The sequence below is a fragment of the Nelumbo lutea genome, chromosome 3 (genome assembly GCF_056320005.1).
Source record: "Nelumbo lutea isolate HS-2025 chromosome 3, American lotus-T2T, whole genome shotgun sequence".
Lineage (NCBI taxonomy): Eukaryota > Viridiplantae > Streptophyta > Magnoliopsida > Proteales > Nelumbonaceae > Nelumbo > Nelumbo lutea.
In genome coordinates this window covers 42,808,024-42,834,738 of record NC_142686.1, presented here as the reverse complement: position 1 = coordinate 42,834,738, position 26,715 = coordinate 42,808,024, and the positions used below count along the sequence as shown (strand labels likewise).

Here is a 26,715-nt window from a genome sequence, read left to right as displayed (position 1 = left end):
GTTTGTGTAGTCTCAATTATACTTTATAATTTAATCTTACAATATTGTTCTAGATGTGATTCAATCCATTAAAAACTATAAAATAATCTCAGATTATAGCAAGGAAAGAAAAGGAAGAAGAAGACAACAAGAAAGAAAAAGAAGAGGATGGAGAAGAAGGGAAAGGAGAAGAGAGTTCGATGGTCTCCTCTTCTACCTATCTTATATTTTTATTAATCTCAATAAAACTGAACAAATTACAAGTCTACCCTTAAGTAGGTGACCAACTCATCAACATACTTAAAAAATATATAAAAAGATTAACAGGTAGGGGTGAGAAAAAAAAAACCAAAAAACTGAACCAATCGAAACTGAACCGAAAAATTGGTTAATCAAACCGACTAATAGGGGTGAGCATTCAGTTTATTTGGTTAAAAACCGAACTATATAAACCAAAATTTTAAAAATTGAATTAAAAAAATAAAAATTGAAACCAAAACTGAAATTTAGAAAAACCGAAATCATAACCAAAATTTTTGGTTCGATTTTTGATTATTTCTATTAAAATTGAATTTTAATAATATATACTTTATTATATATTATAATATATAATATATATTATACATTATATATTATATATTATATGTTACATATTACATATTATATATTATATATTACATATAAGAATAAAAAGTTTGGTTAATTCGGTTAACCGAAATAACTTAACCGATTTAACTGAGAAAACCAAAACAGAAATTTTCAATTCAGTTATTCGGTTTTAACCAAATAATGCTCACCCCTACCAATTGGTATACATATATTTCTATATTATATATATGTATATAATATGTATTTTATATATATTATATTTTTTATATATTATAAATTAATAAATATGCATTATATATAAATATATATTTATAATTTTTATTATATATTTATATATATTTTATAATATATATTGTAAAAACTAAAAAATAAAAAAAAATCGACGAACTGAATTGATGGTTAACCAACTGGCTTCGGTTCGATTTTAGTTACCGGTTTTCCAAAAATCGATAATACCATTTTGATTAAAAAAGGCTCCAAGGTTCGATTAACGGAAGCTGTAAGCACCCCTATTAACAAGCCCATAAAGAAAAGACCCATTATCAAACAAAACAACTAAGAAGCACTAATAATAAGACAATAATGGACTAGAGCCCATTTGCCTGGCCTAGTCTCTATACACTCCCCCTCAAGTTGAGTATAGATAATCAATTATGCCTAGATGCTTATATAGTGTATCAACTTTCTTTTTGAAATACTTTTTGTCAAAATATCAACCAATTATCTTTAGAAACAATAAATGGCAAACTGACTTCTCCTAAAGCAACTCTCTCTATCTCTATCTCTCTTTCTCATATAAAATGTCTATCAACCTCGGTGTGCTTAGTTCTATCATATTGGACAAGATTATGTACAATGTTGATAGTTACTTGGTTATCGCAATATAGTATCATTGGCTTCTCACAGTCAATATCAAATTCTCTCAAAAGTGATATAAACCACAATAGTTCTGAAACTCCATGTGTCATTGCCTTGTACTCTACTTCAATTGAGGATTTAGCCACTATAGAGACTACTTATTCCTACATGACACAATGTTCCCTACTATTATAGCATAGCAACCTGAAGTGGATTTTTCATCATCAATACATCCAACCCAATCAACATCAGTGTATGCTTCCAACTTCATATGTCCATGCTTAGCAAACATGATACCTTCCTTGGAATTTCTTTCAGGTAATACAGAACCCTAGAGCTACTAAATGTGTATCTCTCCAAAAATGCATGAACTAACTAATGACACTCACTGCATAAGAAATATCTAGTTGAGTCATGCAAGGATATAACAACTTCCCAAGCAGTCTCTGGAACAATATTCCACCATCAATCACCAATTCACCATAAATAGCTAAGAGCTTATGATTTAAGTTTATAGGAATGGAAGTTGGTTTACCACCCACTTTGCTAGCTTCTATAAGTAGGTCAAGAACATACTTATGTTGATAAATGAAGAAGACCAAGCAACTTCAATTCCTAAGAAATATCTGAATTCACCCAAGTCTTTGATCTCAATGTCAATGTTAATAAATTTTGAAATTAACTACTTCTCGAGTGTCATCACTAGTAACCACAATATTATCAACATAAATTTTGAAATTAACTACTTCTCGAGTCTCTCTTAACAACTAGGGTATGATCAAATTGAGTCTATGTTGATCAAAGGTAACAAGGGCAGCCCAAAATCTCTCAAAACAGACTCTAGAAGATTGTTTGAGGCCATAAAGAGACTTCCTCAATTTACACACTTTCCCTTGCATTTCTTTTCCATACACCCTTGGAGGCAAAGACATGTAGACCTCTCGTGTAGGTTTTCATTCAATAAAACATTTTTAACATCAAATTGATGAAGTGACCAATCAAAGGTAGCAATCAAATATAGAGAAATATGAACTAAATATGACCAAACTTGGGGTTAGCAATTCAAATTTTAATCTATTGACTTGTGGATATTCAAATTTGGTCTAAGCCAGATCTCCCATTTTAGAATAGTTTCTTGTTTTTTTTTTTACAATAGTCATTGTGCGAAAAGGTGGGAAACCAAACAAAAGGATCACAAAAAAAAATTGATGACCTATATATACATAAAATAAATCTTATGTAACATGCAAAATACCTTTAAAATAGTTTAACCCATGTATTACCAATTAATAATCATGCTCAAAATTTTTAGGCTCTATATAATTATTTTGTGTGTGTGTGGCGTTCATGTAAAATATAATAGGATTTAGATCTTAGTGGATTAAAGGACATATGCATATTTGGTCTGGTTATCAAATGGATCCCACTTAATGCAATCCAATTAATTATATGTGGATGCCCAAGTCCTAAATAATTGAGTTGGAACTCAGATTTGGATTCAAACAATTGGGTACCATTGCACTGTTCTTGTTTTCTTCTTTTTAGGAAGAGAACTTCAATTTTTATCTTCATTCTTACTTTTTTGGGGGGCTAGTAGAGTTTGATCATAATATGCTTGAGTAGGGGATTCAAAAGATCATACCATATGATGAAGGGTGATTTGGCATGACCTAGCAAGAAGGGGACACATAGGCGTGATTTGATTGAAGGATGACAATTCAGCCAAGCAAGCCCAGTTCGCAACTTCCGGAGTTCGGGTATTCAGCCACCTTGGCCCAAAGCCCACTTCGGTGTAGTAGCACCTCGGCACCCGATCCAATTCAGGACTAAAGAGTCGAAGTTCCAGCTCGGAGCTAATGAGCCGAAACACCATGTAACCGACTCCAAAGACCTCCCCAACAGATCCCGGATTTCTCAAGATCACGATAAGCCAACAGATTCGACTTTCCCGAGATTATGATAAGAACTCATCCCGGTTCCATCTGAATCAGAGATAGGCGATAAACCTTATCAACATACTGCTCTCCTTAAAAAATGGAACTAACCTTATCCCCACATCCCGGAGAACCCAAAGCCCTTTCATGAGGCCCACGACTACTCTAGTATATAAAGACTCGAAACCTCAAGGCAAAGGTACGTGTGATTATTCTACTCACTAGCACTCAATCTTTCAAGCATTCAGCTCGCATACATAGCAGAATTACTGACTTAAGCATCGGAGCGACCTCGCCAGGTTAGCTACCTCGGGTTCTTTGATGCACTATTTTGTAGATCGGTCCAACTCGCTGTCCAATCGGAGTTCGGATCGTCCTCCAGCTAGGAGTAGCCAGATTGTGCACGATCACCATATTAGGGCTATAATCAAATCCCATTCGGATTGAAGCCAATAAAATCTGAATTTAATCCAATTATTGAAATTTTATATCTGAATCCGATCAAAATCCAATCAGATTTGAAGATTTTGAATTTGAATCCTAATGAATTTAGATCATATTTGGATTTAATCTGACTCCACTTTAATTTTTTAAAATACAAAAAAATTAAAAAGTTATAATGATTGAGATATGTCAAAATAATTCTAGTGTGCCATTTTTTGAGATAACTAAAAAGTTATAATAATTGAGATATATCTTGACTTGAAAGAAAAAAAAATATCTCATTCTAGTGTGTCACACTTGTCTTTGTTTAATGCGAAAAACTTATAATGATTGAGATATGTTAAAATTCTAGAATTATTTTTGTAGTTAATTAAGGAAACCAAATAGAAAACATTTGTATTTATATTTATTAGTTTACCCATTTTACCCAAACAAATATATTAGCCACCACTTGGTTGGAAAAGCAATTTTGTCTTCAAGTTATTTTAATTTTATTCCATTTTCATCATTAATAAAAATAATTCTTATTTATCACACTTATTTTTGTTTAATTTATATCTATACTATATATAAAAGTGTGGATGTAATGTGAACTTTTTGTGTACTAAAATTACCCTCTATTTCTTTATTTGAGAAAGAGTATAAAAGTCATTTTCTTATAGCTTTAATGCCAGCTTTAATGGCTACTAAGATTCCTATATTTGTGTATTTAATCTATATTTAATTATAAGGGTTGAAAATGTAACTTCAATTATTACTTTTGACCTCATTTAATCCCCTTTCATTAAGCTTTACACTTAACATATTAAATCTCATTTTCTCTTATTAAATCTTATATTTTTTAAGTTATTTTTAACTAATAAATACTACTAATTAAATTTATGTCAATATTTTTATAATATAAACCCATATATTTTAAAACTAACTCAAAAACAAAGCCATTTTTTTATCCAAGTAGTGGCTAAGCAATTCAGCCATCCAAATCAAATTGATCAACCTACAAAGTCATAGATAGGTAATAAAAATTTTAAAATAGAATAAACATAGAAAATTACAGAAATGTAGAAAAAATAGGCACATTTATGATATTTTTATTAATCAAATTAAAAAAATAAGTGTAATAAACAAAAAATATTTTTATCGATAATGAAAATGAAATACAAAATTTAAAACTAACCAAAAATAAAATACAAAAATTAATAATAAATAGTTCAACTTTTGAGTTAAATGTGTTAACCTTTAATGTCATAAATAATAAAAATTAATAAAATATATAAATATATAAATGTGGCAAAAAAATGCATTCAAGCACATGTATAATATCATATATTTATCATATTAAATAAAATGTAAGTGTGATATGTTACAATTATTTTTACAAAAAATACAAACAATTGTAGAAAAAATGAGCACATCTATAATTTTATATTTACACTACTATTAACAATATGAATAAGATTGTGGAACTTCCTTTTGACTAAAATACTCGTTTTTGAATTTAGTCCCTATTTAATATAAGGTTTAAATTATAAATTAAACTACTAATTTTCAATTCATTCAATTCCCTTTATTTTAAATCTTACATTTTATTTTGATAAATGAACAAAAGAAAAAAAATACACAAAAAAAAGATAAGACACTACAAAAAGAAGAGTCTAGCCAAGTAGGTAGGCCTATCAATGAAACTTGAAACTTCACAACTCGAATCGATTATCACATATTTGAATGAGGTGTTTATGTAATCAGATTTGGATTTTGCAACATACATCCGATTAATAATAAAAACAAAAAAATATAATATACATAAAATTTATAAAAAAAATGGATATATTATTAATATCATTATCATTATATAGAATTGCCATGTACAAAGCATGTGCACGCTTATTAGTATGATAAATACATAATATCAAAGATGTATCTAAATGTTTTTTTTTTTTACAAAATTTTGTGTCTCTATCATTTTAATTTTTTTTATTATTTAATTATTACATCATATATTGTTCCATTTGGCCTAAAAGGTTGAACCATTGGCCCATCACTTGAATAGGAATACATTTTTATTTCTAGTCAATTTTAAATTTTGTATTTCATTTCCATCATTAATAAGAATACCTTTTATTTATCATACTTATTTCTGTTTAATATAATAAATATATAATATTAGAGGCGTGCCCATTTTTTTTCACATTTTTTGTATTTTTACTTTTTTTTTTTTATTTAGCAATGACACAATGAGTTGACCCATTTGGCTTAAATGATTTAACTACTTGCTCACCACCCAAACAGAAGAATGATTTTATTTTTGTGGTTTGTATGAAAGAAAAAATACCTTAAATAAATGATCCAATGAGAGAATATGAGAGCTTACACCTTAAGTATAAGACATTAGGACTTAATGTGAGGAAATTGAATGAAATAAAAAGTAATTTATAATTCAAATCATGATTTTTCCCTCACAATTACAGAGGGACTAAAATCAAAAGTAGAGGCCTATTAGTCAAGAAAAAATCACAAAGCTCGTTTATTTAATATACCTTAAATACAGAATTAATGAAAAGAGAATGAATGACCTTAAAAGTAGTGATTCAAATTATGGTTTTTTACCATCATAGTAAAGAGGTACCAAATTCAAAAGTAGGGGTATTTAAGTCTAGAAAAAATCTAAAATCTATACATCATTCATACTTTTAATAGTAGTATAGATATAGATTTATTATTAGCAAAGTCAATTAGAAGTCTTCTTATTTTTTCTAGAAAAAAAATAAACTAAAATTTCATAGAAAAATTTCAGGCAATTTAAATTATACAAGACTTATGATATCAATATAAAAGTTATTTCTAGTTTATGTTATTAATAGCGGTGCTTTAGTTTATTAATTGATAGTATAACATTCCAATCCGTTTTGAGTTTGATGTCTAAGGAAACAAATCAACTTGAACCTAAGGGTCCATTTGGTTTGCAATCAAGATTGGAATTGAAATTGGAATCAAAATTGGAATCGCTAGAATGGGAATCCCATTCCCAAGGGGGAGCTTGGAATGGCTATTCCCCCTGTATAGGAGAATTCCATTCCGTCAGAAATGAGAATCAAAATCCCATTTCAAACAAACAAATGGTTGGAATCATAATGGCCTATTCCAATTTCAATGCTAGGCACCTATTCTAGGGAACTAAACAAACCCTAACTACTGGTCATGCTATAAGATCAAAACTTAGCTATCCTTCATTCAAGTGGTGTACACCGGCCCTGTTTCAACAACCAATCTAGACCATCCGATATGACATATGATGCACAAAATGAACCAATGTTTACACATAGATATAGGATACCTTTCTAGGCCTTATGGCAAGGATAAAGTGTAGTATCCATTCTTATGAGTTCATACATACATACATACATACATACATACATATATATATATATATATATATATATATATATATATATATATATATATATATATATATATATATATATATTGTATTATTGTTGCATCTAGATTTCATCATATCCATTTGGGGTGATCAATCCTTAGTCCACTAGTTATAAAAAGATCAAATTAGGATTCCTTCTCCAAGACAAAAATGGTACCTTACTAGATAGGAAGAAAGGGATAGATATTTTTTGTTCTAATGATACATTAAACAAATGATACATCTATAATTGATGCCAAAAGGTGTCGTAGGGTCCATTTGGTTCAAAGTCAGGACTAGAATTGGAATCAGAATACTCTAGTATTGGAAATGGAATCGCCTATTCCCATTGACTGTTTGATTCAAATAGGAATAAGAATCAAATTCTAATTTTCGTTGTTTGCTTCATTTGAAGTTGGAATTAGAATCAATCAAGCATTTTCAATTTTGTATTAGTTTATTTATATTTTATTATTATATTATTTTTACTATATTATTATTTTATTAGCACTTTAATATGAATTATTACAAGTTTATTAATAGTTTATTATTCTATTAATAGTTTACTATTATTTAATAACTAATATCTTAGTATTTATTATTAACTTGTGAATATTTTATTAATATATTATTATTATTATTTTATTATTACTTTAGTAATATTTATTATTTTCTTATTTAATAATTTATATTGATATTTTTATTATTAATATTTTATCATAATATTATATTTATTACTATTTTATTAATATTTTATTAACAAGGGAATCCCATTCTGCCAAGAACAGGAATTAGATTCCCATTTCAACCAAACAAACAATTGGAATTGGCCATTCCAATTTTGATTCCTCTTGGTTTCCCTCGATTCCACATCTAATTCCCCCTAGGGTCTGTTTGGTTCACAATCTGAATCTGAATCAAATCGAAATCCATTAGAATCAAATCATTTTTTTTATTCAAACAAGAATCATAATGGGAATTGTCATCAACTGGAATGGGATTTCATTCTCAAAGGAGGGGGAGGGAATGTTCATTCTCTGAAATGGGGGAATGACATTCTACCAAGAATGGGAATGGGAATGGGATTCCAATTCAACCTTGCATCATCGCCCCACCATGCCTCGCCCCACACGACAACGATTGACACTTGTCCAGTCGCATGCAATGGGGCGTTCCTGTGTGCGGGGCTAACGTGATGGACATTAGCCCCGCCTAGACCTGTTCATGGGCTGGGTGGCCCGACGGGCCGGCCTGGCCCGGCTTGACCCCTGGATGGGCTTGAGCATGTGCTTTAGCCCGTGGGCTTAAACTCGGGCCTAAAAGCCCGAGCTCGACTATTTTACGGGCTAGGCTCGGGATTTGTTAAAAAAGTCTACCTAACCTTAACCTTAACCCTAAATACTTAAAATTTTTCTTTTCATTCTCCTTTCTCACTCTCACTCTGAGAAGCGGTTCTTATTTCTCCCTCTCAACTCTCAGAACCGGTGAACCCAACTACACCTGCGAACTCAGTCATTGACGGCTGACTCCACCAGAACTAGTCATCTCTCTCTTTGGCGGTGATCTCTCTCTCTCTCTAGTTGACACCGTTTTCATCTTCTTTATTCTCATTCTCAGTTCTCTCTCTTCTTAGAACTAGGTCTTCTATCTTCTCGGTTCTCTCTCCAGCCGGCGCCACTAGAACCCAGGCACACCGTTTTCATTTTGCGAACTCAGGCACCGCCGCACCGGCGGCTGGCACTACTAGATCTAGATTGTCTCTCTCTCTTGAGCAGTGAACTCTCTTTCTCTCTCTCTCTCTCTCTCTCTAGCTAGCACTATTGTCATCTTCTATTTTCTCACTTTTTGGGTTTCTATTCTCTCTCAAACTCCTAGGAATCGGCAAACTCAACAGGCACCATTCTCTCAAACGGCATCGATGCTCAGACTTCCAAGTCAGGCTTCGGGATCGGGCCCAGACTTTGGGCTTTTTTGAGGGTCAGGCTCGGGCCTAAAAAGTTTATGTTAATAAAGAGCAAAAGCCCGGCCCGAGCCCGACCCATGAACAGGTCTAGCCCTGCCCATTAGCCCCAAAATAAACTCAAAAGGGCTTTAGTCTACGACTCTGCGAGCTTTTCCCATATTCTCGATCACTAGGTAAGTTCTAACCCTCGTTTTTATGTCTGGGGCTTTGGTTTTTTCATTAAACCCTCCTTTGATGCTTTGTTTTTCTTTTCAAACCATAAACGTTTTTTACCCTCTTCCACCTCCCACTCCGGCACCGGCGATCGCTCCGGCCACCGTTTTTTGTATGGGTATTTTTCATTTCAAGAAACCAATGCTCTATGAAGGAAAAACTAAGGAGTCTACTAAATCCAACCTCAAACGCTCAATCATTTTTGTGAAAAAAAAATCTGTTTGATACATAAAGTCATAAAATCAACCATATATCAACATAAAGTCAACCATAAAATCAAGCTTAAGTCATCTTTGTGCTGAGTGGATCTACTGTAAGGAGTCTACTTTTTCCATCTTTTCTGGTAATATTTCTATGGTTCAACCATACATCGACTAATTAATTCCCAAATGCCCCTGCATGTACCAACCATAATGACCATGCGAAAACACAGAGAATGGCATTATCTAAATTCTATGCTCGGAGATGTGACGGAGAGATCGCCACTGCCGAAGATGGGGGCGGAGATCCGAGCTCGGGCAGAGAACACGGGGTCAGAGCCTCTGATTTGAGCTTCAGGGGAGGAAATATGGGAAAAACTCGCTGTCACAGATTAAAGTCCTTTTGAGTTCATTTTGGGGCTAACGGGCCGGGTTAATGTCCGTCCCATTAGCCCTGCACACGGGAACACCTCACTACATGCGACTGGACAGGTGTCAGTTGCACATCGTGTGGGGCGGTGATGCAAATTCAATGACTCAATTTCTTTCTTTAACCTACGACACATGGTTGGATCAGGAATGACTCAATTTTTAAGTACGAAAGTTGTTCACTGCCTTTCTATCGTTGAAAGTGATGCTTCAAGGTGAATCTGCTCGTTACACTTGGCGCTTCACACGCACATCCTATTATTCATTAGAAACATCTCCCGTTCTTATTAATTATTATTCACGGGAGATGTTCCTAATGCACGGTGGATGTGCATGTGAGGCGCTCATTTGTGAGGAGCAGATCCCGTCACTCAAGGGAAACGCTGACGCATGATCACCACACATTTTTGTGTGGAAGCTCCGGCCCAACGTGTGAACACGTGGCAACTCGGCGGAACCCATATGTCTTATTCACGACGACACCCCAATTCACACCCGCAACGAGAAGCAAAATTGATTCCATACTTCAATTGATGGACCTCCTACATCAGTGGAAGCTGGCGCGGGCGCACAGCTACACATGACCAGTAATGTAATCAATTTCCCCTTCCTTCTCCCATTCATCCTTCATACATATTCAAATAAAACTCTTCTCCCTCTCTGCAATCTGCATGCGTCTCCCTCCATCACTGAGAGGACTAATACTGAGCATCTCCCATGAACCATGATATGATATCAATTTCTCGTACTCGTATATAATGAAATGATTCATACACACCAAACACAACCGCTTACTCTCCTCCTCCCTCGCATTTTCTACAGACCCAACCGTTTCGAATTCGGGATTACTCTCTTTTCAGGAGCCTCAACCGACAGAACAAAGAAGTTTTCCCCTTCCCTTCCCTGCTTCTCTTCCGGGGGTAATCTCTGTTTCCAGTCTACCATTTCCAATTCCAGTACTTATTTTGTTTTCATTTTTGAAGAGTATTACACGAAAAGAATCGAATTGTTGGGATTGGGAAACATTTTTCTGGTTATTTCTGTTTTCATGCACTGAGTTTTTGGGTGTAAAGAATGAGAGAAACTCAAAACTCAAAACTCAAGACTCAAAAGGGTTGGTAGATACCCTCCCTTCATGGATGATTGCAGCCGCATCAAGAATTGCTTTCGACGGGGAAGTTTCTTCAATGCCTGAGGCCATGTTAACAGGGAGGAGGAAAGTTTCCCCCTCCCAACCTAACCACTCTAACACCTTTTCTGATGTTCATTTGGGTTTCGGAGAACGTGCCTTCTCTGCAGCTGGTGCAGCCTTTCTGTCTGTAATCCTTGTTAATCCCCTTGACGTCGCCAAGGTATCTACTATTCTCCTTATTCTTCCATTATTTTATTTAGTTACTGCACTGATGTCGCCATATTAATATATTAATTACCCAATAGTTCGATAGTTTTTATTTATTTTCATGTGATCCTAGAAGATGCACATTCTTATTTTCTTCCTCTGTTTTTTAGAGATTGTTGTTTCTATCGTAACATATCTTTCGATTGTTTTTTCAATCGTTTTCCTACTGTTACTATGAAGTTCTTCTTCTTCCAATTGTTTGAACAAGCTAAGCTGTTTTTTTCCCTTTATTGCTTTCTCTTTTATTCAAATGAAATGGGTAGACGCGAGAAGTTATCATTTCATCATCATCATCATTACTCTTTTATTTTTTACGATATGTATGTTGCTGAGTTCTGATTGAATTTATCTTTGCCTTTTTCCTGGGATGTGTGGATAATAGATAGAAATTTATGTTTGCTTCTTTTCTTTGGTATAATGCATAGAACAGAATTATCTTTAATTTGATTATGTTTATTCCTATGGATTTTTCTTTGGTATATATTTATGTACATTGTATGTACTTGTATTGTTTTTATGCCTTCATTTCTGGAGTTCCTCTAATTAGGGGATTTCATCCTTTTGTTAGTTGCTTTGACTGCGTAGTGCATAACTTAAAATGTAGTATCTGCTAAGACTAAAGGGTATAATATATATTCCTGATTCTTCCTTTACCCTCTAGACAAGGTTGCAAGCTCAGGCTGCTACAGATCCTTATTCACGTTCAGGGCATCATGTCAACGGTTGTATGGCGTCTCTTGGACCAGAAAGGGTATGTGGTGTTTAATCTTCTGTTGCTAACCAAACTTTAAATGGACATAAAACTTGTGCAAGGGCTTTTGTGCGTGTGATGTTTTATAGTTTCTGAAAGGTACACTAAAGTTTGAATTCACGTAGCTCTTTCATTTATTGGTTGTAGAAGTTGGTGTTCTTGATATCTTGTCTTGAAATAAGATTTCTCATCAATCTTACTGTTGTTCTTTTGTAAGAGAAATTGCTAGAACCTTTTATTGGGGAGCTGAAACAAGAAATTTTGTTAAGGCTGGTAACAGAACCATTTTATTAAAATATTACTGACAGATTTAGTGCACTTTTTTCTCACTGTTTGCTGACCTTGTATCTCTACTTAGCTAAGCCTTGTCCAACCATATTTGCCCTGCTACACTGCCATTGCACTCTATTTGGGTATCTTAACCCTAAATATTGAATTAAGTTGATGCATCCTGTTCTGACCTTGCTTTGGTGATGCAGTCACAATGGGAAACGAATGAGATGTCCTTAGCCATTACCTTATATACACAAGGGCCACTACCAATGTTGGTCCCATATATCTGGGGTCTTGGCAGGGGTGGACTGGATACCGCTAGCCTCCAGCACATTTTTGCATGTCAAATGCAAATCCGCATTCTCATGCTTGTCAGCTGGAGATTTTACCATAGAATCAAGCAATGGCATCTTGGCTAATATGCACGCAGGGATCTTTTGACATCCTTAGGGCTCAATACCTTGAAGGTTTACATATGTATGGGCCCATCCCCCTGTGTGTGTGTGTGTGTGTGTCTTTCTCTTGTCTATTGTTAGTTTCCTTTTCCTTGTAAACCAATCATTGAAGTCTTATTGCAAGTTCTGCAACTTAAACTACAAAAGTACCTCAGGGTTCAAGGATGTACAGCCACCTCACCTTGTTTTCCATGCCAGTCTTTTTTTGTTGGATCCAACTTGCTTCTTTTCTGTAGCATGCTTCTTTGTTAATTCCTGGGCAATGCTCATCATACAATTTCCTCCTTTTTGTGCCATACAGATTATCTTATACCACACATATCTAACATTGTGTCATTTAAAGTGGGTCTGACAACTCTAAGTTCAGACAGGCCCCACACACAATGTTGTTGATGTGTGGTGTAAGATGATTTGTAAGTCATACAAGTAAAACTATTTGTATTCTTAGTGTTTTGTTAACTAGTCTATCCCCCACCCCCACCCCCTTTCTGAATCTTGAATCTTGGATGGTAATGATAAAAAGGATTCATGTTAAAAGCATGGAGTGATTATAGAAAGATGATGTAGAAGATGGGCATTAAATGAAAAGCTAGAAAATAGAAATCCATCCTAAATTACAAGTGATACAGTTATGCAAAAAGCATTCTTTGGCAACAAAGTATCTCTGTATATATATATAAAGCATTCATTTGATTGAGCATGACAAATAATCTCCACTCTTTTACAGCCATGACTCCATTCACTGGCATTTGTGGAGTCTTATCCTGCTCTACCAAGATTGTTAGGCTCCTATTTAGATGGTCCTCTAAGTCAGAAAGAAGAGCTTTCACCTTTACCTTGGTGAAGGTTTTTATTTTTTATTTTGTACATTGAGGTAGGCATTGGAGTCTCTACTTTTGAATTTTGTACATGTGTACTGTTTTCATAATATTTATAAAATCATTTCTGATCTGTTAATGATAGAAAGAATCTTTGCCTTCGTGAAAAATCTACTTTGTCCCTGTATCCTTTTCTATTTTGTTGGTGGTTCTTATATTTTTTAGAGTTTCTCAGATGGAACTTTTTATTATTTTCTGTTAATTGCATTGATTGTGCCAATTAATTTTGCTTGGAACGTGTTGATTCAGATGTATTCAGATTTAAAATGTTCTCCATCATGTACCCGTGCTGGATATTTTGGTGCTGAAATGGCTTGCACTCCTGAGTGTTCTCGGTACAAAGGAACAATGGATGTCTTTTACAAGATTATTCGACAGGTTTCTGTACTTAAGCCTTAAATTATAAGTGCATTAAAGACTATATAAGGAGAACTGTGCTAATTGTAAGCTATATTACCCAGATACAGCAAGGACACAACTGGACAAGGTGTTGGATGCAGAATTTGCATTAAAATCGGAAGCATCCAACATGATATGATACCTTGTACGGGTATCTGTGGTATCATAGGTTTAAGGATTTCATTGTGTATATAGGTTCTTCTTAGGCCCTTTTTTTTTTTCAGTGATGAGTAATTAAGGTTCGACAGTATTTTTTGATTAACATAGTTACTAAACCTGGACTAGTCCTTACTTACTGACAGGAAGAATTGTGAGCTGGACCCCCTGCCTACTTGGTTGATATGGGAGAGCTCTCTAATATGGTTCTACTTGAATAAATAAAGCTTTATAAACAGCATACATCATAAAAGATAAAACTTATTATGTCTAGCATCTACGTAACAGGCAATGCTTAAAAATGTGGAGACACAAGGCAAGGTGCCAGGGCTTTTAGATGTGCGAAGCATAAACTCCATTCGCCTCACCTAATTGCCAAGCAGTTTTCTATAGCGTTTTATAGAAAAACTTTTATATTCTTAATTTTTTGAGGTTATAATTATAAAATAGACATTTTTAAACTAAAATATTCATTTTGTGTGTTTATACACCAATTTCTTTTTATTATTTTCTTATTTGTTAGGGTTTAATCAACACTAACATTGCTAAATGCCGTATTGAACCCTCAAAGACTTCAAAACCTGAACCAATAAGTAAGGAAGAACATAAAATGTTGTCCAGTCAACACATTTTCTTCTTTTTCTTTACTAATTTTGTGTGTTTATATACTATTCTTCTTCTTCTTCTTCTTCTTCTTCTTCTTCTTCTTATAATAGGGGTTCAGCATATATATATATATAATTTTCTTTTCTTTATTCTTTTTCTTCTCATGAATATGTTGGAATATGTTGATTTTCTATACCTTAACATGAAATGTATACTTTTCTTATGAAAATTATGGATATTTATTAAGGAAATATGACTATGGAACCTAGGGAACTACCCTAGGATACATGTTTTTACTTGTCGCCTAGCCTCGCCTTGGTGCCTTGAAAACTATGGATTACATAAACAAGGACTAAGAATATTAAGAGCTTGAGAGAAAGTGGGCACATTCTTAAAGTCTAGTTAACAACTATCAAAAAGCTCTAAATGTTAAATAATACCTCAAAACAGTTTTAAACATGTTGAAGGATGATACAAGCACGAATAAATACGTATATATGTGTAAGTGCATACATGTATACACAATTTAATTCAAGGTGTAAGGAATGTAGCTTACATTTTTGGGTATGAGTGTCAAGGTTGAGATTTGATGTAAGCCTCAAGGCATAAGCCTCATATGCCATTTAAAACATTGTTAAGAATAGTACATTGAGATTATACTAGTTGTAAGAGCATGCGTTTGCATGTCTTCCTGCACATATGTCAGGAAAGGGTGAGAATGCAAGTAGTCTAGATGGCACCGATTGGGCCAATCTTCTAGAAAGGATCCCAGACAGAAAATTATGAATAAGGGTGCAAGTCGGGTTGGCCCGAGCTAATAGTTTACACTTTATACTGTTTCGGGTTGGGTCCAATGAAATTTTGACAAAATCCCAACCCTAACCTGCAAAAGTTGCACCCCTGATTATGAAGGGAAAAGGTCTTCAGGAAAAAGAAAACTATAAAATAGGGATCCCTTGAAGAGGAGAGACTCTCTTTTTTGCATTCTCTCTCTCTCTCTGATCTGAGATCTGAAATCCCCTTTTCCCTTCTACCTTTGACAGCTACTCTTCCAAGGTTCAATTTCTGTCGTACTTTGAGCCAAGACCCCTCTGAATGCCTGACCCACACCCATTTACACTAGTATATGTACAAATTCTATTCTTACAGTAGGAAGGACTAAGCTATTCCCTTAAAGTTATCACTAATATCCAGATTTTCTTGCTAAGTGAATTTCTGCATTTACTACACTTTTTTATTGGTTGTTTGATGTTTGACATGGGCTTGTTTGCTCAGGAAGGAGTTGGGAGGCTGTGGAGAGGTACGAATGCAAACTTAGCACTGGCCATCCCAACTGTAAGTTCTCTTTTTGTTTTAAGTTCATCTTCTATTAATTTCTATTTTTTTATAGTCAACAGTAAAATGAGATATTTGTAAAAAAATTCTTTACAAAACATTCCTTGGTTGTGGTCTGTGTGGAGTTCTGTAACCCCTATTCTTGTTAGAATTTGCTAAACTATTATCTGAAGCACTAGGGAACCACCTTAACAAGCAGTTCATGCTATTGGCTAGTGCATAGTTTTCAAGGCACCAAGGCGAGGCGAGGTGACAAGGGGTGCCTAGTTGTCTAGGTGATGGAATTCTTTTTTTTTTTTTAAGTAGAAAACATATATCCTAGGGTAGTTCCCTAGGTTCCATAAACATGTTTCCTTTATAATTATCTATAATTTTCATAAGAAAAGTATAAACTTCATATTAAAGTATAGAAAAAACAACATATTCATGAAAAGAAAAAGAAGAAAAGAAAAGGTTGAAGAAGAACAAAATGTGTTGATTAGACAAAATTTTAAGTTCTTCCTTATTGGTTCAGATATTGAAGTCTTTGAGGTTCAATACAGCATTTAGCAATGTTTGTGTTGATTAAGCCCTAACAAATAAGAAAATAATAAAAAGAAATTAGTATATAAACACACAAAATGAATGTTTTAGTTTAATAATATCTAGTTTCTAATTATAATCTCAAAAAATTAAGAATACAAAAAGTATTTTATAACACAATGTACAATATTGCTTGGTGATCAGGTGAGGCAAGCCTCCAAGGGCACCTTGTCACCTAGGTGCCTACCTAGGTGTCACCTTGATAACTATGGTCTAGTGCACTTGCTTCTCTAACTAGAAACTTGAATATTCAAGGAATCTCTTTCTGTGAACTTACCCAATGAAAACTACTTGATAGTCACCTTGTACAAGCATTTCTGTCCAACCAAACATAAGTGTAAATCTTAAACCTTGAATGAGAGCTAATATTCTTGCTTTTAAGGAATTACTACAAGTCTACAACCCAGAGGCCCTGAGAAACAAGAGCACTAGCCTGGCTGGGGTGGATATAAAATTCTTTTTCACTGGGATTTTTATAGTGGTGAATGATTTTTTTTTTTGAATTGTCAACCAGGTGGGGATTTACTTGCCATCCTATGACATTCTCCGCAACTGGATTGAAGCATTCACAACCAAGAATTCTCCTAGTTTGACACCATATGCCCCCTTAGTTGCAGGATCAGTGGCACGATCTTTAGCTTGCATTACCTGCTATCCAATTGAATTAGCAAAAACACGCATGCAGGTATGAACTCTGTGGATTGGTATTTTCATTTACTTAAGATTTCTTATGTATATAGAAATGAATTTTTGTGTTAACCAAGTAGAAATCATTAATGGGGTATTTTACAGTTTGTAACTGGGTTTTTCTTGATTCTGTTAAATGTATACATGCATATATACACATCTGTTATCTACCTATCTTTCTAATCTATATCTATCCATCATCAAAACTGCATTTTCATGCTTGTCAGCCTGCATTCTAATGATGGAACATACATGAAGCCAGAGATACAAGGTTTTACTATTGTTGTTTATTGTTATACTGTTTCTCCATTTTTGCTGTATTTGTTGTTTTTATTAACACTGGAAAACAAACTGGATCTTCCCATCTTGAAATACTGCTTTTCTTTTTGTTTTCCTTGACTAAAGTTCTTTTAGCTTTCAAACGTGAAATTTTCATTTGTATATTGTGCAATACCTTTCTGAAAATCAGTTTAATGATGTCTGTGTTATTACTTTACTGTCTCCTTTGTCAGGCATTCAAAGAAACTCAAACTAGTGTCAAGCCCCCAGGAGTTCGGAAGACCCTACATGGAGTGCTTTCCCCTGTTAGGAACACAAATAAGAGCCTTAAAAACTGTAAGTTATACTTCTGGTTCTGGTTTGATATTCATTTTAGGTATGATTTACTATTATTCAACTTGTTATGTAGATTAGATTTTGATTGATAAAGAATAGCATGGACAAGAACCTCCTGGTCTTACATAGTTAAAACCTTAGATAATATAAATAATTATTAAACCAAGTTTTTAGGTATCAGAGATGATAGTGACTACCATTTGCTGCATTGTATAAAACTTCCTTGGATACTGCACATAAAGAAAAAAAAAAGCTATTACTCTGTGGTGGTCCTGGTTATCTGGGATCTTGGGAGTTGTGGACTTGTATGAACCTAATCTCTGCCATTTTAGCATGAAATGGCTTTATACATGCTTGAACCCACTTTTTGAAACTTGTCAGACTGAGATTAGGAGCCCTCAATCTCCAAGGGGTGAAAGGGTCAATGTGCTCCACTTTTCTGATGACACATTGTGTTTCATTGACGCTTCTTTCGCTCAATTAGAAACACTAGTGGGAAATCTTTTCTTGGTTTGAAGTGGTAACAGGGCTAAAACTGAACCTGGGAAAATCTTCTCTGATTCCGGTGGGAAGAATTGAGGACATAGTTGTGTGGGCAGAAGCTCTGGTTTGTAAGTGGACAGGCTCCCAACTACCTATCTTGGTCTTCCATTGGGTGCAAAGTGCTCTTCTACAGCAATTTGGGAGCCGGTGTTGGAAATACTTGAGAGGAAACTCATTTCCTGGAAGGCAAAGTACCTATCAAAAGGGGGAAGGGTAACCTTGATTAAAAGCACTCTTGCAAATCTGCCAATGTATTTTCTATCTCTCTTCCCCATCCCTAGCTCAATAGCAAAGAGAATAGAAAAATTACGAAGAGACTTTTATGGAAAGATGAAAAAGAGATTCACATGATAGCATGGGATCTGATTTGCACTCCATGGAATTCAGGTGGTTTGGGACTGAGAAGAATAAAAACCTTCAAGACAGCCTTATTGGGAAAGTGGATTTGGAGATTTGGAGTGGAAGAAAATGGCTGGTGGAGGATGGATGACTGCTATCAACTTGCCTTCATACGGATGCTTGCTATGGAAAGCTATAATGAAAGCACTTCCTGATGTCCTAAAAGGAGTGGGTTTCAAGTTAGGTATGGGGGAAGAATCCACTTCTGGAAGGACAAATGGCTTGGCTTGATGATGTATATTTGGAAGAGAAATTTCCTCGGTTATTCTCAATGGCTGAGGATAAAGAAGCAATGGTTGCTGATTCTTTTGAGTTAGCCCAAGGTGAAGTGGTGTGGAAGCTCAAATTCTGAAGAGATATCCAAGACTGGGAAGTGGATGAAGTTGTGAACTTGCTGAGTAACCTAAATACATTTTTCCTTTCAGCCCCAGTTAGAAGACCAATAGATCTGGAATTGGACTGCTGATGGAAAGTTCTCGGCTAGATCTTTTACTGATGATCTGACTATTAGAAGGGCAACTGACTTCCCATGTAAACAGATCTGGAGTCTTCAATCTCCATCCAAAATCAACTTCTTGATGTGGGCCTCAGCACTAGGGAAATGCCTAACAAGAAGCAATCTGGCAAGAAGAGGTATCAGCTTAGATGACCTTAGCTGTGAAATTTGTGGTCTTGATGAGTGAACATCTCTGTATTCATTGCAAGTTCGCTTGGACCATCCGGTCTCATTTCCTTCATGCTGTTGGTGTTTGTTGGGTAATGCCGGTTACAGTAAAGGATCTGTTTCAAAGCTGGTACCTTCTGGGCTTATCAAAAAAGGGCAAATGCATTTGGAGAGCCATTTCGGAAGCAGTAATCAGCACTATATGGTCTGAGAGAAATGACAGAGTATTTAGAGAAGAGAAGAAAGAGCCTGAGCTGTTAATCCAGTCTATTGTGGCCAGACTTGCTTCTTGGCTTTCTATCATCCCTGATTTTTGTAATCAGAACTTGTTTTTGATGCTTAGTTCAGTTAGTCTGTGGGATCTATGATCATATCCTTTGGGGGTGAACTGGCCTGTGGTTTTCCCCCATCCTTGTATGATTATCTTCATGAATAAAATTTATCTTACCTCGTTTCAAAAAAAAAAAAAAAAAACCCCATAGGACTAAGCACTGACCCACCTCAAATGATGTTAGTACTTGGTAATGCATCAATTGCACACAAAAAGACACTTGTTAGAGGGTTGCATATAGTCAACCAGGATCAGTTCTTCTTGTGCAGTGTGACAGTAGTTGTTTCAGCAGTTTGACCCAGTAGAGAATGAAGGAGACAGAAGAAGAAGAAACAGTCAAACTTAGTAGGCTTAAACCCTACTAGTTGACCATAAGTATGAGTTATGTTCTAATTAGTGTACAAAGACTTAACTACCCTCACTTAAGTATGGGACAAGATGACTACAGAAGTAATATTAGGACTGCCACATCAGCATATAACTTAAACATGAAGAAAAGTCTAATCTACCTTTATTCGACCAACACTAACACTCCCCCTCAAGCTGGAGAATATATGTCATATAATCCCAGCTTGTTACATATATAGTTCACTCTCCCTGAGCTCAAACCTTTTGTAAACAAATCTGCCCACTGATCACCTGAACCCACATATCCGGTGCTTATCTCTCCATTAAGGACTTTCTCCCTCACAAAATGGCAATCAATCTCTATGTGCTTTGTTCTCTCATGAAAAATAATATTAGATGAGATGTGAATTGCAGCTTGATTATCACAATACAATCTCATAGGTCTGTCCATTGAGAATCCAATATCTTGTAGGAGATTTTTCAGCCACACTAATTCACATGTAGTGTGCCATGGCTCTGTATTCGGATTCAGCACTACTCCTTGCCACAATGGTTTGCTTCTTACTCTTCCATGTCACCAGATTTCCTCCAAGAAATGTGCAGTAACTTGTAATAGATTTTCCATCTGACACTGAGCCTGCTCAATCTGCATCTATATACCCAACTACCTCAAGTCTTCCTCCTGGTTTGTATAACAACCCACGGCCTGGAGCTCCCTTCATGTACCTTACAATTCTAAGAACTGCATCTCAGTGAGGTATCCAGGGGTTCTGCATAAATTGGCTCACCACACTAACAGCAAAGGAGATGTCCAATCTTGTGATGGCTAATATCAATGAGAAAAAGATTGTGATCTAACATGATGATCACATAAATGAGGGAACTCAAAAAAAGAAAAAAAAAAGAGAGGACATTCTACCAATTGGCATCCATGCTTTATGGATCACATTCTAGTTGTACTTGTGGATAAATTTCATAATCATTGCAGTTACAGACATACATACTGCTAACAAACTTTTCTTAGGATGGGTGCCATTAATCTCCAGCAGGTGCTTTGAAACAAATATTTCCTGTCTAGCTGCAACTAGCTCCATCTCAAGGGATAATAATTTATGCTATTCCTATGGATGCTCATGCAAGAAAACAATATTTGCACATTAAATGCATGTATGCATGTGTGGGACTTTCAATGAAATTTTCTTTACTACAAAAAATGGGTATACATGCACTCATATCAATACATAAAGGGGTATGCTTAGTTATTTGCCCCTAGGCAGTGGCCATTGGGCCTCCACCTAGCTGATGATTTAACTATACTGAGTACAGGATCCTGTCCTTTAAGTTAGATAGTCAATTACTGAACATTACATTTAACTTGATAGCCTAATCTCCCTATGGTCAGGATTGGTGGATGCATCCACAAGTTGTTAGAACTCCTTCATTTCAGAAAAGAAAAAGAACTTTCACTTTTGAATGAAAAAAAATATATTTTGTTGGTTTAACATATAAAGGTTATGTAGTGTATCACTTGTGATTTAGGACCCATAGGAGAATCTGATGTATACTATAACCCACTTAATGAGACCTGTATGACCATAACATTAAGTAGGTTGCACAAGGAATTGGTGAGTATCATGGGAAAGTTCAATCCATTTCTAATCAAATAATGTGTTTTAGTTGATTTGTTCTCTTGCAGTTCAAAACTACCGCATCTTGTGGACAGGTGTAGGAACACAACTTGCTCGGGATGTTCCCTACTCTGCAATTTGCTGGTCAACCCTTGAGCCAGTAAGATTTTATCCTTCTCTGTTCTACTGATGGATTTGTTTTCTCTTCTCTAAATTGTCCAATTAGCTACCCAATTTGATGCCATTACTCTTTTTCCCCTTTTATTTTGTTGTCTTTCTTTTAGATAAGGAGAAAAATCCTTGTTATGGTTGGTGAGGAAGCTAATGCAGCAAGCATCCTTGGGGCAAATTTCTCTGCTGGTTTCATTGCTGGTAGTCTTGCTGCGGCTGCTACGTGTCCCTTGGATGTTGTGAAAACTCGAAGACAAATTGAGGTTCTTTCTCAATACAAAACAACTATTAGTATTCTGATAAGCCACAACTTTGGTTCCTGACACAGTTGAACTTGTAAACTTTCAACACTAACATGATTAGATGCAGTTCTTGTGAGGTGCAGGATTGAATTGACAATAATCGAAGCTAGGGGAGGGTACCCCCCCCCCCCCCACCCAAAAAAAGAAAAAAAAAACTTTGCCTCTCTCCATCTCTGCTTGTCAGTTAAAATGTGAAACTGCAAGTCATGATGAGTTAGGTGTCTCTGTGTCCAGTCTTCTACTACACATGTATGAATGAAATACAAAAAGGAAATTGAGTGTATATTTCTTCCAGGTATATACTGATAGCAATAGCTTCTACCGGTGCATATTCACACTTAGTGCCATTTGGTAGGTCCATTGCATGTTGATAGACTGTTGTATGAGACTGCCAGACCTGCATGAGATTAGGAAAAACTATGGGAAACTGGAAAACATGGTAAACTCTCATAAAGGCCATTATCCAGTGCTAATCCCAACTACCCAGAATCTTTGGAGTGGTGAACTAGATACAGACCCAACCTTCAGCGTTTCTAGCATGAAGTGGCTGCTCTCAAACTCAAAGCTGTATTCTCATGTTGTCAGCCCAAGAGCTTACCATCACACCAAGCAGTTCCCTTGGGAATGAAACAAAAGACAGCTGAAACCCATAGCACTTTTTCTGCATTTATCTGTGTATGGATATTGTGGTGGAATTTGAACTGAATTTCCTTCTGCTCCAATTGCCTAGTGAAATCCAGAAGTTTCACTCAGGATGATCATGTACCCCCAAACCCATAGGTAATCTATGGCTGGTATGGTGAAGGCATGACCCAATCCCCAGATCTCACCTAGTTGACACCTTACTGTCAACTAGGTGAATCCATTCACACACTCTTAATGTGTTAATAACATATGTTTACTTCTATATTGATAGATTAACTATTTACCTTTGTTTTCCATTTAGCGACTTGAGTTTTGTTGGTTTCCAGAAAGATCCAAGGAAAGCAATGGGAATGACGACTAGGCAAACGTTAATGGAGGTCTGGAGGTATGATTTGCTTTAGTACATACATGATATATGCTATGTAATACATGAAAATGCATGCCTAATTGGATCAAGTAAAGAAGTTCCCTAGATGGCCCCACATCCATTGTTTGGAGGAATCCTATGGTTTGATGCGATCCATCCATCCATCAGATAGAGAACCCTCTTAACTTTTCCATGTGTTCACTCACCCAGTGCGCATCAGCTTTATACCCTCTAATTGGAGTTTCCCTCAACTGAAATTTTCTATGCAAGAGGTCAATTAGAGGAACATGTAGGGCTCTTTTAGGCGCCAGATCAATGGTCCATGTGTAAGATTCCTGGATCATTTAAGGAAGCTCCTTAGGTGACCCTACCTATTTTTTGTCACTGGAGTAATCCTGTCAACAAAAACAATCCATCAGATGGGAGATTATTGGGATATGCCATATTGTTAACTATCCAAGCCCATGGGGCCTTATAATGTAAAATTTTCAATAAAATGCTGAAGCAGAAGCGCTTAGTATGATTATGTCCTAAAAAAACCTTATGTATTAATGAAGTTACCGTTTTCAATAAAAAATGTAGTTGGACTCTTTTGACCCTGAATCCAGGTTCTCATATAGGGTCTGAGATCATCAAAATGGAGATCACTAATCATCCCAGAAACCTTCCACGTGACAACTTCTTTTAGGGCTCAGAAGGAGAAATAGGATTCTCTTTCCACCCTTGAATGATAAATTTTACGACAGAAAACCATGCCAGATGGTCAAAATTAACCCTTTTTATAGGCTTTTCTAGAACTGAAAATGGAACTTCATTTGTTATGTGATGTGAGCATGCCACTAATTACTATACCATTTTGACACAAAAATAAACTTTGATGTGAGCATGCCACTAATTACTCTCCATCAAAATGGAGAGTAATTAAATAGTTAAATATGTAGTTTGGCCTCTCAGCTCTGAATGAACCTTGGAATAATGAAAAAGTGAATCTAAGTTAAGTTTCACTGTCGAACAGGGATGGAGGAATAAAGGGGCTCTTCATGGGTGTTGGCCCACGTGTTGGTCGTGCCGGTCCATCAGTTGGGATTGTCGTTTCTTTTTATGAGGTGGTGAAGTATGTTCTATACCAAAGAAGTGAAACATCGTGACAAAATGGTAGCTCTTGATAATATCTAAGATTACAGTCCTTAACAACCTCCTCTCTCTTCTCTTCCGGTGAAGTGAAGCACTGAGCAAAGGACAACCTAGAGGCAAAACTAATATCTGAATAATGTGGTTGAACCATCCTCATTGACTGAGGCACGGTGCTAACGGATCTTTTTTTTCTTTGTTCTTGGTCAAATCAATCCAATTTTGGCACTTGTAATTATGAAAAGGTTACTTATTAATACATTTGAAATTTTGTTAAGCCGGGCATGCAGCAAGCATTTTTTTGGCTAGCAGTCTGGTGCAGTGAGTCTCACAAGCGAGGCATACTTCAAGGACTCCGGATTAGCTGCACTTGACAGTTGTGTTTGGGGTTCTGTAAGCATACGTTTCATCCTTATAAACACATATCATGTCACATCATCACTTTATAGGTCTATGATTTTAAAACTTTATATATGCCATATAATGTCTGGGTCATGGGTCATTGGTTCGTTTGCCCGGGTTGAACAGGTTAGATCATGCCACATCATCACTTTATAAATGTGCATAAACACATATTCTATCAATAATTAGTGTGTAATTATATTCTACATCTAATATATACATTGTTTTATATTTAATTTATATTTTTTAATTCGGTTTATAATTTTTTATTTGTAAAAAATGCTAAAAATTGCAATTTGAGGGTTTTTTTTTTTTTTTTTGCGAAGATAATGAAGCAAGACACATTTAGCCTATTGGGATGCATAAATCTTGAAAAGTTATAAAAAAAAAAAAGATAACCCGATATCTGACCGTGGAAGTTTGCACACATTTTATACTTTGTGTAGTCACAACCTAGTCACTATGTTGAATGAGTCAATGGTCCATTTGCCCAGATCACATTTCGAATGGTTCAACCAGTTGGGGTAATAATGGATCAAAAAGCATTGTTATAAATTTTATTCTTGGGTTCGACTATGATTCGGGAAAAAACTTGTAACAACCAATTGGTGTCACAACACAAAAGGTGGGGGGGTAGTTGATTGGTGAAAGCTTTTCTATATTTTTTTCTCCTTTTTCTTAGATTCTTATTGTTTTCACTTTTTTTGGTAATAGTTTATTCAAGTACCTAAAGCCTTAGTCTTTGCGGATTTTTTAAATTTTTTTAAAACTTTACATCTTCGAAAAGGGTGGACACTGCACCTGGGGTGCTAGAAGGCTACTGTACCTTTCAATACGCTGAGTGCTTTGAAACACTACCCGTCTGTGGCAGTACATTTGCCCTACCGTCTGCTTTGGTGTTTTTGGTTTTTCTCAATTTGATTGATTTAATCATTTATAGGTGAGATTGGTACAAACAATTCTTTCATGATATTTCAATTTCCAACTCTTTCAAAGAATGGGTTGGCTTTGAATACGTACTTGCCTTGCCTGCCCTGAGCACGGTCAATAACGTTATGGCCCTGACACCAATTTTAAGCCCATTATGTCCATTATTGAACACTGACTGAGCCAAGCCTTCCACTAGTCTCACTAGGTCACTACCACTATCCTGGATCTGCTGTTTGCCACATTGTATGTAGAATCCTACCATGTGTACAGAACACTGGCGTGATTGGTTAAGCATGGTGAAATGGTAGATCCCAACATTTTTTTTTTTGTAATCGTAGACCTCAACATTGGGAGATTAAGCAAGGCCACACTTCAACACAGACCGGGATATTATTAGTTTATTACTCTGGGAAGACGGATGAAAGTTCCACTAAAAAGGGCAGTTCAGTCCATGATGCTCCCACCAATGTGGGGTTTGGGGAGGGACAGATGTCCTCAGCTTTACCCCTGCAACAAATTTGGTAGCTTCTTTGGATCTTGGAGTTGCTACACACAAGACTTGCATGAGATGTTCCCCTAGTGTCTTGTGGTTTATAGTATCTTGTGGTTAGGGTGTGATAGAGTCTTGTGGTTAGAAGATCTGAGCTCACTTCTTTGCTGTTACTGTGATA

At 35.5% G+C, this 26,715-nt stretch overlaps 1 protein-coding gene across 5 annotated transcripts; it reads left to right on the top strand.

Moving 5' to 3' along the window:
* The first annotated feature begins 10,541 nt into the window (after positions 1 to 10,541).
* LOC148864532 (mitochondrial carrier protein MTM1-like) lies at positions 10,542 to 25,162 on the top strand. Of its 5 annotated transcripts, XM_088979314.1 has the most exons (12): positions 10,542 to 10,639; positions 10,870 to 10,967; positions 11,329 to 11,399; positions 12,108 to 12,197; positions 14,053 to 14,181; positions 16,240 to 16,299; positions 17,396 to 17,566; positions 18,081 to 18,183; positions 22,165 to 22,256; positions 22,381 to 22,530; positions 23,541 to 23,599; positions 24,597 to 25,162. In XM_088979314.1, the coding sequence occupies exons 4-12, from the start codon at positions 12,174 to 12,176 to the stop codon at positions 24,727 to 24,729; spliced, it is 921 nt and encodes a 306-aa protein (XP_088835440.1). In that variant the 5' UTR covers positions 10,542 to 10,639; positions 10,870 to 10,967; positions 11,329 to 11,399; positions 12,108 to 12,173; the 3' UTR covers positions 24,730 to 25,162. The 5 variants fall into 5 exon arrangements, with proteins under 5 accessions (XP_088835440.1, XP_088835438.1, XP_088835439.1 ...); XM_088979312.1 differs by having other exon boundaries at positions 10,547 to 10,967; positions 23,516 to 23,599; XM_088979309.1 differs by having other exon boundaries at positions 10,552 to 10,967.
* The last annotated feature ends 1,553 nt before the right edge of the window (positions 25,163 to 26,715 follow it).